The sequence below is a fragment of the Mixophyes fleayi genome, chromosome 5 (assembly GCF_038048845.1).
Source record: "Mixophyes fleayi isolate aMixFle1 chromosome 5, aMixFle1.hap1, whole genome shotgun sequence".
In the NCBI taxonomy this organism is placed as follows: Eukaryota; Metazoa; Chordata; class Amphibia; order Anura; family Limnodynastidae; genus Mixophyes; species Mixophyes fleayi.
The window spans coordinates 228,546,019-228,558,316 of NC_134406.1; the positions used below are offsets into that span (position 1 = coordinate 228,546,019).

Consider the following 12,298-nt stretch of genomic DNA (forward strand, 5'->3'; position numbering starts at 1 on the left):
ATTAGGATCTTATTTAGTACGGAGGAGAAATTGAAAATTCAGATTATAGTCGCTTTACTGTCACCTGGGATCTGTTGTAATAAATCACACTAAGCTGAGAACAGAAACAATGTACAGGACTCCTGACTACTCACAAATATGATCAAGAACAGTGAAACAATTCTGCTACAGAGAGGATGTATTCTTATTTAAACATCGTAAATGCCATATTTCAACCATAAAGCAGTGGGTGAAACGTGACAATGTAAACTAAATGTAAAAATGTGTGGAAATTCCTATAACTCCACAGGCTCTGTTAACCATAACATTTAACCTCTTATTACTTTTGGGGCAGCACAGTGGCTAAGTGGTTAGCACTTCTGCCTTACAGCACTGGGGTCAAGAGTTCAATTCCCAACCATGGCCTTATCTGTGTGGAGTTTGTATGTTCTCCCTGTGTTTGCGTGGGTTTCCTCCGGGTGCTCCGGTTTCCTCCCACACTCCAAAAAAAATATACTGGTAGGTTAATTGGCTGCTAACAAATTGACCCTAGTCTGTGTGTGTGTCTGTGTGTGTGTTAGGGAATTTAAATTGTAAGCCCTAATGGGGCAGGGACTTATGTGAGTGAATTCTCTGTACAGCACTGCGAAACTAGTGGCGATATATAAATAAATGGTAATAATAATAATAATAATAATAATAATAATAATCAATAGCTTCGTCCAAGAAGTCTGTATTACAAAATCCTGTAGACATATATAAAGTTAAGTGAGTAGAGGACACCATTGATTTTTATCGTACAGAACTCATTATCCATTGCTACTATAGGATTTTCATAATGAAAAAATGCAAATTGCAAAATTACCCATAGCAACAATAAGTTGACTGGATTCTGGATACACTAATGAAAGCTCATTGGAGTACTGCACATTTTAATCATTACCATCACCATCGTCATAATTTATTTATATAGCGCCACCAATTCCGCAGCACTACACAGAGAACATCTGTCATTCACTTCAGTCTCCTGCCCTATTGACGCTTGCAGTCTAAATTCCCTAACACACACACAGACTAGGGTTAACTTTTGTCACCAGCCAATTAACCTACCAGTATGTTTTTGGGGTTTGGGAGGAAACTAAACCACCCAGAGGAAGCCCACGCAAACACAGGGAGAACATGAAAACTCCACACAGATTAGGCCATGGTCAGGAATCGAACTCATGAACCCAGTGCTGTGAGGTAGAAGTGTACAATATGTTATTATCACCCCTATGGCTGGTACACTAAGTATTTTTTGTAAAATGATAATGATAATAATAATAGTAAGGATTATTATCATCATCATAACTGTAATAATAATTATCAAAGCAATCATAAAATAATAATTATTTTTATAGTTGTTACGATTTTCACAGTTTTAAATGAAACAAATTCAAGTGGCAAAAATACGAACCTTGTAAAGAGTCTGTTTCTCCTTTGTCTCTTGTTACTTTAGTCTGTATCTCACAAATATTTTCTAGATAAAGGGCTCAGAAATTGCAAGCAGTTATTATAACTCTCCTACAGTTTTCATTCTACAAGATGTATGTGGTACTATAGCAAAACAAATTCCTGAAGTGAATCGATAAATCAGTAAAAGTCCTTCACAGTGTAATATCCTAAAACAAGCACATAAATCTGTACAGGCACAAGCAGGAGTATTTCTCAGCAAAAATACTGTATGGTGCTGATCTCAGTTTACCAAGTCTGTTCACAAAAGCTTAATTAGGAGGTAATGTAAGTATACTGTATGTCTACACTGTTCTGCCCCACTATAGAGCTGTAGTGTAAGCAGCATTGACCACAGAGATGTATAATGATGGGCCTATTAAAAAAATAACACACAACCACTGCGTGATAATATTCTGCTCATATTTTCCCTATTTACCCTCCAATTACCATACCCCGGGCTGAATTATTGTTTGTTATTAAACGTCATTTTTTACTTCTCTAACCTCTTGTAAATCAGATCAGGTTAATGCAGCTGGAAAATAAAGAGGGAAAACGGTAGCAGAACATTATCACATGGTGGAAATGGGTGATGTTGACAATGAGTCTGCAATGAAATCCCATTTATTAATTTTACACTTCACATAGCTGGAATAAGAAACTGCATTGCTACAAAAATATTCAAATGTGACTCTAAGGACCAACAATATTATGATAGATTTGTCATTTTCAAAACCTGGGTGCCGTAAAAATGTAAACCATTTTTATGGAAGATGAAGGGGTGATTACAACATCCCATAACCATATCAGTAGCCAGTAACCATTCCCCAAGTACCATAGGCAAAATAATTCACAACTATGGGCCTGATTCATTAAGGATCTTAACTTAAGAAACTTCTTATTTCAGTCTCCTGGACAAAACCATGTTACAATGCAAGGGGTGCAAATTAGTATTCTGTTTTACACATAAGTGAAATACTGACTGTTTTTTCATGTAGCACACAAATACTTGATAGCTTATTTGTACACTGAAATTTAAAGGTGATATTTGTGTGCTACATGAAAAAACAGTCAGTATTTCACTTATGTGTAAAACAGAAAACTAATTTGCACCCCTTGCATTGTAACATGGTTTTGTCCAGGAGACTTAAATAAGAAGTTTCTTAAGTTAAGATCCTTAATGAATCAGGCCCCATGAGACTCAACATGAATACTTGTAACCACGCACCAGAACCAGAACCCCAGTGTTCTGTCCTGCACAACTATTATATAGTACAAGTTAACCCGTGCATGATACTCATGCATTCTAGTCAAATCAAGCTACTTAAGGTGTTAAAAAGGTTCTTGTCATGTATTTGGGCCATAGCCCAGGCCTCCTCAGGGGAAGAGCGTTACTTCCAGACGCAAGCGCCCTTTTTTAACGTGGTTTTGTCCACATGTCACCACCTCATCATTTTTCTCCATCACCTCATCCTTCATCTTTATCGCCACATCTATCCAGATGTCTATCCAGACACAGGGATCTCTCTCAGCAGTCCTGAGTATCACACTCCTCTCGCTCTGTCACCCCCGGCAACCACCAACCACTCCCAACTGTCACCCCCAGCAACCACCAACCACTCCCAACTGTCACCCCCGGCAACCATCAACCACTCCCAACTGTCACCCCCGGCAACCACCAACCTCTCCCAACTGTCACTTCTCCTTCAAGAAATATATATATATTTTTTTAAAAATCTTTATAAACACTTTTAACAATTAACAAATTAAATTAACAAATTAAAAAAACAACTTAGTATACCAAATTTCAGCCCTTTCTGAGTTTTTTTTTTACACACACACTAAGAATTTAGTAGGTCAGTGTATAACTCCGCCCAGCAGGTGGCGCTGCAGCTTGGGGTTTTTTTTTTCACACACACACACAGACTAACAAACGCCACTAGGCTTTTATATTATAGATATTTAAAGACTTAATTTTGCATCTTTAATAAGATATTTTGTTTCTTTTAGGTCGGCATAAATAACATGAGAAACGACCACATCAGCGATATCACTGTATTAACCACTGAAGAAAATACACCATGGAAGAATTGTCACCAATTTTTAAATTGTGAATGGAAACATTATATACAGGAGACTGAGTTCTGCAATGACCACCCATACTGTCTTTATCAGTGAATTATGTTTGGTTTTTTTTATTTCAGTCAACTGGACACTTGGAAACACTTGTACATTTTTTCCTATATATTGTTCTTTTTATAATATGTAGCATGATACAAATGGATCTGTGGAAACGTGGTGTTTTCAGTATGGACGGTGGGTATTTTTTTGACCTCCACAAACATACAGATACAATGTGAAACAAGAGTGTATTCAATGGAATATTATTTTTAATTTTGATGTGAAGGAAGACATATGCTTCCAGAATGTAAAATAAATAAAAATAAAAATCTAGTGTACTGTATGACTGCACAGATTACAAATACAACTATCTATATGCTGAGTGAAGTGGTGCATTTTATCTTTTACACAGGTTTACTAATTGGTTTTTAATACTTGTATAATTTTCCATTGTGTCAAATAACTAGCCGTAGAAAATAAAACATAAAACATACACAGTTCTTGTATTTCCATCACCAATAATAATTACAGGTCTACAGAATGGATTCAATCCTAAAAATATCTTATAGATGGGTATATTTACTAAACTGCGGGTTTGAAAAAGTGGAGATGTTGCTTATAACAACCAATCAGATTCTAGCTGTCATTTTGTAGAATGTACTAAATACATGATAACTAGAATCTGATTGGTTGCTATAGACAACATCTCTACTTTTTCAAACCCGCAGTTTAGTAAATATACCCCAGAAAGAGACTATGCTGTTATGAGTGAGGCTTAGCGCTACAGAGAATTCCTAAAAGAGATGTCTGCTAAACATGTTTTTTCATTATAAACTGCCTCCTCTCAAGTATCAGAATGGCGTGGGTTAAACAATAATCTCCTGGGGACCCCAGCTCTGCACTGAAAAGAGGGGGCTACTTCTGAGCATGTGCAGCTGCCGCAGGTGGCACCCAGGAGCGAACTTTGCTCTGCACTTTTCAGACCAGAGCGGTACCCTTGGGACGTAATCTCTCCTGAAATCTAGGTAGGACTCCCGGGAAAGCAGGCAATTCTCCCGAATCCTGACCGCTTCCTAGTAGAGATGTCTTCTGAAGACCGAGCCCACCCGAACTTAGGGGATCCGAGTAGGCTTGTGAGCCGGCTCGTGACCTCTGACCTGAATCGAGGCAAAACGTCATTGTTGCATTGTCAGATCTCACTGGTTTTGGATTCCATAAGTACCTCCCTTCCCAGGAGATCCAGCGCCATTGGTCACACAGAAACAGGGGTAGCAGTGTTCTTGTCACTCTCCATTCTCCAGTGACATTGCTCAGTGCCATTGGTCACACAGAAACAGGGGTAGCAGTGTTCTTGTCACTCTCCATTCTCCAGTGACATTACTCAGCGCCATTGGTCACACAGAAACAGGGGTAGCAGTGTTCTTGTCACTCTCCATTCTCCAGTGACATTACTCAGCGCCATTGGTCACACAGAAACAGGGGTAGCAGTGTTCTTGTCACTCTCCATTCTCCAGTGACGTTACTCAGTGCCGTTGCTCATACAGAAACATGGGTAGCAGTGTTCTTGTCACTTGAAAAAATTGACTGGAAATGACTGGAAATTAATGTTATTGAGGTTAGTAATAATGTAGGAACAAAAAAAAGACCCAAATTATGTGATTTTAGAAAAAAAAAATAGGGATTTAAAAAAAATAGGGATCCAAAACCAAAATACACAAGGGCAGTTGTGCCAAAACCAAAACACAGTTATTCCAGATTCAAAACCAAAACCAAAACCAAAACACGGGGTAGAGTGAACATCTCTACTTTCTAGTGAAATGCCCAGGATGCAAGCCTTATTGACGCGATTCTTGTCATTTTGGCCCCACCCTCACAACAAAATGAAATTTCCATTGTGGGGGGAGGGGCCAAAATGCCACAAATGATAGCGTCCCTCACCCTCCTGACACGCCCCCTGACAGGGATCTCCTGGATTTTAATAACTAAAATTTGCCAAGTATGGTGTGGTGTCTCCCATTAGGGCCTTGGAGGGGGAAACACACAGAATTGCCACCATAGCGGCCGCACCCCCTGCACCGATGGTAGTTCCACCACTACTCACACACCATTGGATATACCTCCTACAGCCAAAAAGAGGAGAATTTGGAAATACAGTGTTCTGACACAGTGGGGCTTGTCTTGTTTGGAGAGCAGTGAACAATTACTGACCAACCTTAACATGTAGGAAGTGCTAAATTTAAAAAACGATCCAACTAACAATATATTCCTTAATTCCTGTACTGCATTTGCTAGCATGCGATTTACCAAATTGATGGTAATACTGATTCATATTTAACAATCCCTTAAAAAAATGCATGTAGAGAGACGAGACAAAAAATTGAGCTTTAGGGATATTCTTGCTTGACTGCAGGCGAGATAATAAAACGTTCATTCAGAAACATACAGATTGCTGGTTAAACCGCACGTCTTTTTAGAGGTTATGTTACAAATGCATTGAGAAGCATTATTGTAAAACAGCATGTTAGAAATTGTGGCATTGTGCTTATAAACAGAGAAAGAAAAAAAAGATCTGACAAAGATGTTGTTGAAGATACATTTGCTTCACCAACTCTTTCTTCTTAGCAACATGTTATTGGATTTTCTCAGCCAATCTAAATAATTGATACTTTTGGTATGCTATGCAGTAAATAGGGCTTGTAACACATTTGAGAAAAGTGGACAAAGCAATACTGCCACCTGGTGTCCTCTGCAAGAACTAAAGGTCTGACGAACCCCATAACTTAGCATGTGACCTGTTTGCATTCACAGCAAACAAAAATAAATTTGTCGTGATATATTTTATATCTGTTATGTTAAAAGTTCTAAACATTTTGATTAATTCCATATTTTCCTTATTTATTATATAGTTTATGACATAAATATATATACAGCAAAGCAAGATTACATGTATAGAAATCCTTGACACAGTAATTAAATGGTAATGAACAGACCCTTATAAGATTGTGAATAATATGAACACACAATAAACCAGGACAAAGATTACATAACAACTGTCACTGGAAATGATTGGATGTTGACAAGAGTGAAGAGCAAAAACCAAATAATATAAAACATGTAATATAAAAGGGGCCATTACCCAAAGTGCAAAACTGCAGCAAACTATGAATTGAAAGAGTTCCTGGTTAGGAAAAGTAAATGCACAACGTAGGCAGTGGGGTAAATAGGTCTGTGCTTGGCAGAACAAATTAGGTTTTATTTGAAATAAAATCTTGTTTTTCATTTTGGTCTTGTTTCTTTTCTGAGAAAATTAGTTTTTTGTGGTGTAATTTTTTTTATTGTGGGGAAATATTTACTGATCAGGGATCAATATACATTATTTGTGGGTTAGTGACTTTAAATTTTAAATTTTTATGCCTATTCGGAAATTGTTTACTACTCAATGAGCTCAGTTGCCCCTGAAATACTATTGGTAAGGAGAGATTGCATGCTGCATATTTAGGCAACCCGTCGTTCGCTAGAACAACAAGTGCCAGCATGCCTTGTAGTTCCCCAATAGCTATAGGCCAACAAGTTGCCTAACAATGTTTTATACATGTAGCTTGTGGGTTCCCTGATGAGACTGTCAATCAAGGGCATGATTCTTTAAGGATTGTAAATGCTGTTACATGCCGAATTTTGCGAAAACCGGACTACACATCCAATTAATCTTCAAGTGCAAAGTACTTTTATGAAAGCCTATGATTTCATGGGCGGAACAGGGAAGGAAATGGACGTATGCACATAGTCAATGTACAGTAAGGGTGTTACAAGCTTGACGTTGCTGCGCATACAGCAACGTCCGATCCAAGCTTTGGGCATCTTCACGGTATGTGTTTTCTGTTGTATCACCTGCACCAGCTACAGGGCAGGTGTAAGTGCCGATTACTAGTAATGATGGATGAGTAAGTATGCTAGAACATCTGCAATCAGGAGCAACTGTAAAAATGTATTTTATGTACAGTAGATATTAGTAACATCCGGATATGTGTATTTAATAGGGTGCAAAAAATGGCCGTGCATCGTGTTCTGAAACGTGGTCCGAAACCAGGATGGTTAATACCTGGCACCGGAAGGATTAATTTACCGGTGCCAATGATAGCAGGCACCTCTTGAGAGTCGTCTTCGGCCGGCAGACAGACTAGGTCCGTGAGGGGCAAATCATATTTGACTCTTACCACTGCCTTTGGGAACTTCCAGGAGATTGTTACATATCCAAGATAAGGGTAGCTTTGGTCACTTAGTCCCCATGTGATTATTCAGGACAACAACTGTAAGGGCACATCCAAGAGATATCTCCTTTACCACTTCTCAAATATTGACTCTAAAAACTGTGTACTGATCTGGTATCATTCGGTTGTTCAAAATGTAATAGTCCAAGGACATCCTAATACTCCCGTTCTTCTTTCAGGCGATGACAATTGGGGAAGCATAATGTTGCTCAAATTGCCCCGATGTCTTGAGGCTTTGCTGTTTTGCTATACATCTTCCATGTTTACTGGAGCCAACCTTTATGAACACTCTCAGTGTTCAACCCCAGTCACTAAACCAAGGTCCCAGTCTCGCATGGAAAAGGCTGAAGCTCACTTCATCAGGATCACTTGCTGTTTCTCAGAAGGAGGAAATTCGCTGTCCTGGAAACAGGGTTCTAAACTCTTAGGTGGCAGCTCCTAACTCTCCTTAATCTCTTTTTCTCTGGTAGACCACTAGGCGGCATGGTGAATGTTTAGCATTCAGGGATAGTCTTCTGCCATAACTTCTTGGTACCACTCAGCAAGCTGCCCATATATGCTGCCATCCATGCCAATGATAGCAGACTTCCCGAGGATTGGCTTCGGCCTGCAGATAGACTAGGGCCGCAAGGGGCAAATTGCATTTGACTCCTGTCATTGCTTTGGAGGCTTCAAGGAGGTTGTTACATATCCAAGGTAAGGATAGATTTGGTCAATTAGTTTCCACATAACTATTCAGGACAACATCTGTAAGGGTATATCCAAGAGATATCTCATTTATCACTTCTCAAATATGATAGACACATGTGACCTACTCTAGACTCCAAATATGACCAGCTATGGGACACTGGATACCCTCTGGAAACTCTGGACACTTTTATTCACAGGACTTTCAATGCACTGTGGACTTTGATACTGGACACATTCTTGACATTGGAGCTGAAGACACTCTGGACTCTGGAGCTTGATGCATTAGAGTAGTAGTTTTCCCTTCACAACCAGATATAGTCACTCTGCTCTCACCAGTCTTCTCCAATCTGTCCATGTTGCTTTTCCTAGCTGCCATAAAACACTTCTCTGGCACCTACTTCCTCAGCTCCCACACATCCTGCCCCCATGGCAATGGGCTCGCACTCCATTCTCTCTCCCCCCCCGGGATAATGCAAGCTCTGAGATGTCATCCAGAACTGCCCTGAAAGTTTCCCTGCTGCTCCTTTGGCTGTCTGCTTCTGCATTGCAGCTCCCCCACCTAAGTAAGTGGTGGGGGTTACACTTAATACTACTTATACAGCCTGCGCTTCACCAATAGTTTAATTATAAGGACCAGCATACATCTGCTTATCTCTCCTCCCTTTTTCTCTCTTAGTGCTCTTAGGTCTGCCTATAGCTAAAAATAATAAAAAATAAAGTAGTCAACCTCCCAAACAATTAGAGCTAACTGGAATCTTGATAGGTAGTTACAGTCCACCAATGAGGTCCTCGAAGATGCATGAACTAACCATAGTTTCTTCAAAGGTCCAGCTCTAAACAACTATAAACTGAGAGATAAAATGGAATAGGAGCACAACACCACTCTTATGTGTAAGTATGTACGGATAAACATACCACAATAAACAAATAATTTAACGTAAAGGTATATTTCTTCAAAGACCTAGTTTTATTGTTGTCTCATCTTTTGACAAAGGACAGCATAAAGCCCTACTCCAGCTGAGTGGGATATACCCGCACCCATGGGACCCTGGTGAGAGATTGAGGAACTGTGTACAGCTGTCTACCTTACCATCAGACCAAGGTGAAACCACAACAGACCAGAGACTTTGGACTTGGGAAAGAAAGGTTTACTTGGGGCAAGGGAGCCAGTGAGGAACAAAGGCTAAAAAGTACGGGAGGAATGTGGTGGAACAAGGTATTAATATCACCCTAACCAGCCTGTCCTTCATTTCTCACAAAATCTGGATTATAACATGTACTTTTTATAGCCCTTGCTGTTGTTCCCCAGCCCAACAGAATACCACTGCGGTGTCTAATTACATGTGGATAAGGGGACATTGTAGCTCATTGTAAATATGTATATTGTTTATTGTATATTGGTAATGTGGCAGTGAGGGTGTCATTCATTGTCTTTAAAGTGAAGCCAGGGGGTTATTGGTAGGGATCAGGTTGCAACATACTGGCGGGGCTAAACTAATTAGTGTCCATTGTTCTCTAAAGACTATTCCAGAAAGGCTATCTAGCAGGGGAAGTTCTGTGTAAGGACAGCTCATCTTCACTCCCCTCTCCAACCCCCCAACCAATGTTTAACAAGAAAAGCCCCAGGGGCTTGGCCAGAGAGGGGAAAGCTCTGTGGAAATTAGACCATAGATATAAAGAGCCACTCCAGGGGGAGGGGCTGTTAATTCTGTGATTTGATTCCTGGAAGGTGCAAGGTCTGGTTTTGAGTTGTCGTTCTCTACCAGAGTCTACATATGCAGCTGAGAGAGATCCATGGGCCTTTAATTCAGGACATCCAGGTGACTGTAGCTTCTTAAGCTAGTGGGCTAAGGGACAGATGATGTGGTAAACCTGCCTGGCATTTATTTACTGTGTGTAGATAATAATCTAGTGGTTGTCTTTATTACAATAAATGTATTGCTTTACTTTCTAACTGAATTTTGCCTGAGTGACTGAGAACCCTAGAAGGTACTGGTGGGTAGACTTCCTTGGCATAGTAAGGTACCCGTGGGTGACCAGCCAGCGAGAAGTGGGTAGCTTTGGGCCAGATAAACCTGGTATCTTCACACATGTTCAAAAGTGGCTGATGTATTGCTCAAAGCTTTCACTTGCACTTTTGTTGCATATGAGATTGTAATCTCTTGCAAGCAAAGTCCTCAATTCCTTTTGTCTCAGATTATGTTCCTGTATTGTAGCGCATGTTCACCGACTCTTAAAACAGTGGTTGCTTCTTAGGAGATTTAGTCAAATTTAGATTTAGAAACAGATCATATCTAGGACAAAATATACACCAAATATAGTGGGGAAATCAGAACAAACAGACTACACTTTTCCATGGTTCTTTGCAATTTTACTTTTAGGTAACTCACAAGATATATTTTCCAGGCTACAATTTTCCATTTGCACTTTGTATAAGGTCTGATGCAGTTATAGGGCCCAGAACTAATGGTATACACAGTGGTCGAAGTGGAAATTTAGAAGTGGGGGTATGGAAATTTAGATGTGTCGGTATTACATACCATCTCATACCGGCACACTTCGACCACCGTATATATAAATATATATATATATATATATATTATACATATATATTTATGCAATGACTCATGCAGACTTGATAGCTCTTTAACACGCTGCACTGCGTAATAATTGCGTTTGTAAATTACTGCTACATTATATTTATAAGTGTTTCACAGTGTTTTTAGTGCTGGAAGGAGAATGGGTGATATTTGTTTTTGAAGTGGGGGAAGGGTCCCAATCTTATTCACAGACTGCAGTATCTGCTGGCTACAAGAGGTTATAAGTTATAACACTCCATGAAATAAAATATGTAATAAACTGTGTGAAACAATTATATCATCACAATCCAGGGACTAGGGTGACATTAGTTTTAAAGGGAAATATTCCGAATTTTTACAGCTTACATTATTTGAAATTCTAATCATGAGTGAGGCCTTTCATGATAATTTCAATGACATCAATGGCAAATTAGTAGCTTGCTTTTAAATAGTCCTATTGGCTGATTTGATAAATTTGCTGGTGTATATTCCTGTCCAATCAGGAAACAATTTTGAGGGCGTTAAATGTCTTAGTAATTTACCTTGGATGGGGAAATAGCGGTCAAACAGTATTTATCTTAGGTACCTAAGCATGACATCAGGCAGGTCTTCTTTTTCAAATTAAGGTGCTCTTATCATCAACTGCAGGGTAAATTTTAAAATGATTTCAAAAATACTACTTTGACCTTAATCTTGTTCAAATGAGGTGTTCCTAATTTCTCCTCAGTGCAATTAAAAAGTAAAAAAATACAGTATGTTGGCCCAAATGTTTGCAGATTGTTGAGTTTAAAAAAGTGTCGGTATGACATATCGTCTCATACCAGCACACTTCGAGAACTGGGTATACATGTAATGGTCACCAGTGATAACAGTAGCTATATATTTAAAATTTGCCCCTCCCCTTGCATCTCAACATGGTTTTGCCAAAGTGCAAAATTGCACCTTTCAGCTGGATTTATTACTAACTCTAAACGAGGCTCTTTGTGAGTATCTGGGGCATGAGGAACAGAGTTCCAAAGAAAAAGTGCATCACAAGAGAAATCCTGGAGACATGATTGAGAACAGGGACAGGCTGGGCTGGGGGGAAGGGGGCACCTGCCCCCCAGGCCGGTCCCATAGTAGGCTACCTTGGGCTTGGTCACTGGGCCACCTGCATTTTTTTCCGTTAAA

At 39.5% G+C, this 12,298-nt stretch overlaps 1 protein-coding gene across 2 annotated transcripts in view; it reads left to right on the top strand.

Annotated features, from left to right (window-relative positions):
• NKAIN3 (sodium/potassium transporting ATPase interacting 3) overlaps positions 1-3,973 on the top strand; it is a 404,420-nt gene extending 400,447 nt beyond the window's left edge. For both annotated transcript variants that reach the window (XM_075211372.1, XM_075211373.1), the window contains one exon: positions 3,481-3,973. In XM_075211372.1, coding sequence (XP_075067473.1) covers positions 3,481-3,494 — 14 coding nt within the window. In that variant the 3' untranslated portion in view covers positions 3,495-3,973. The remainder of the gene's footprint in view (positions 1-3,480) is intronic.
• Positions 3,974-12,298: the final 8,325 nt, after the last annotated feature.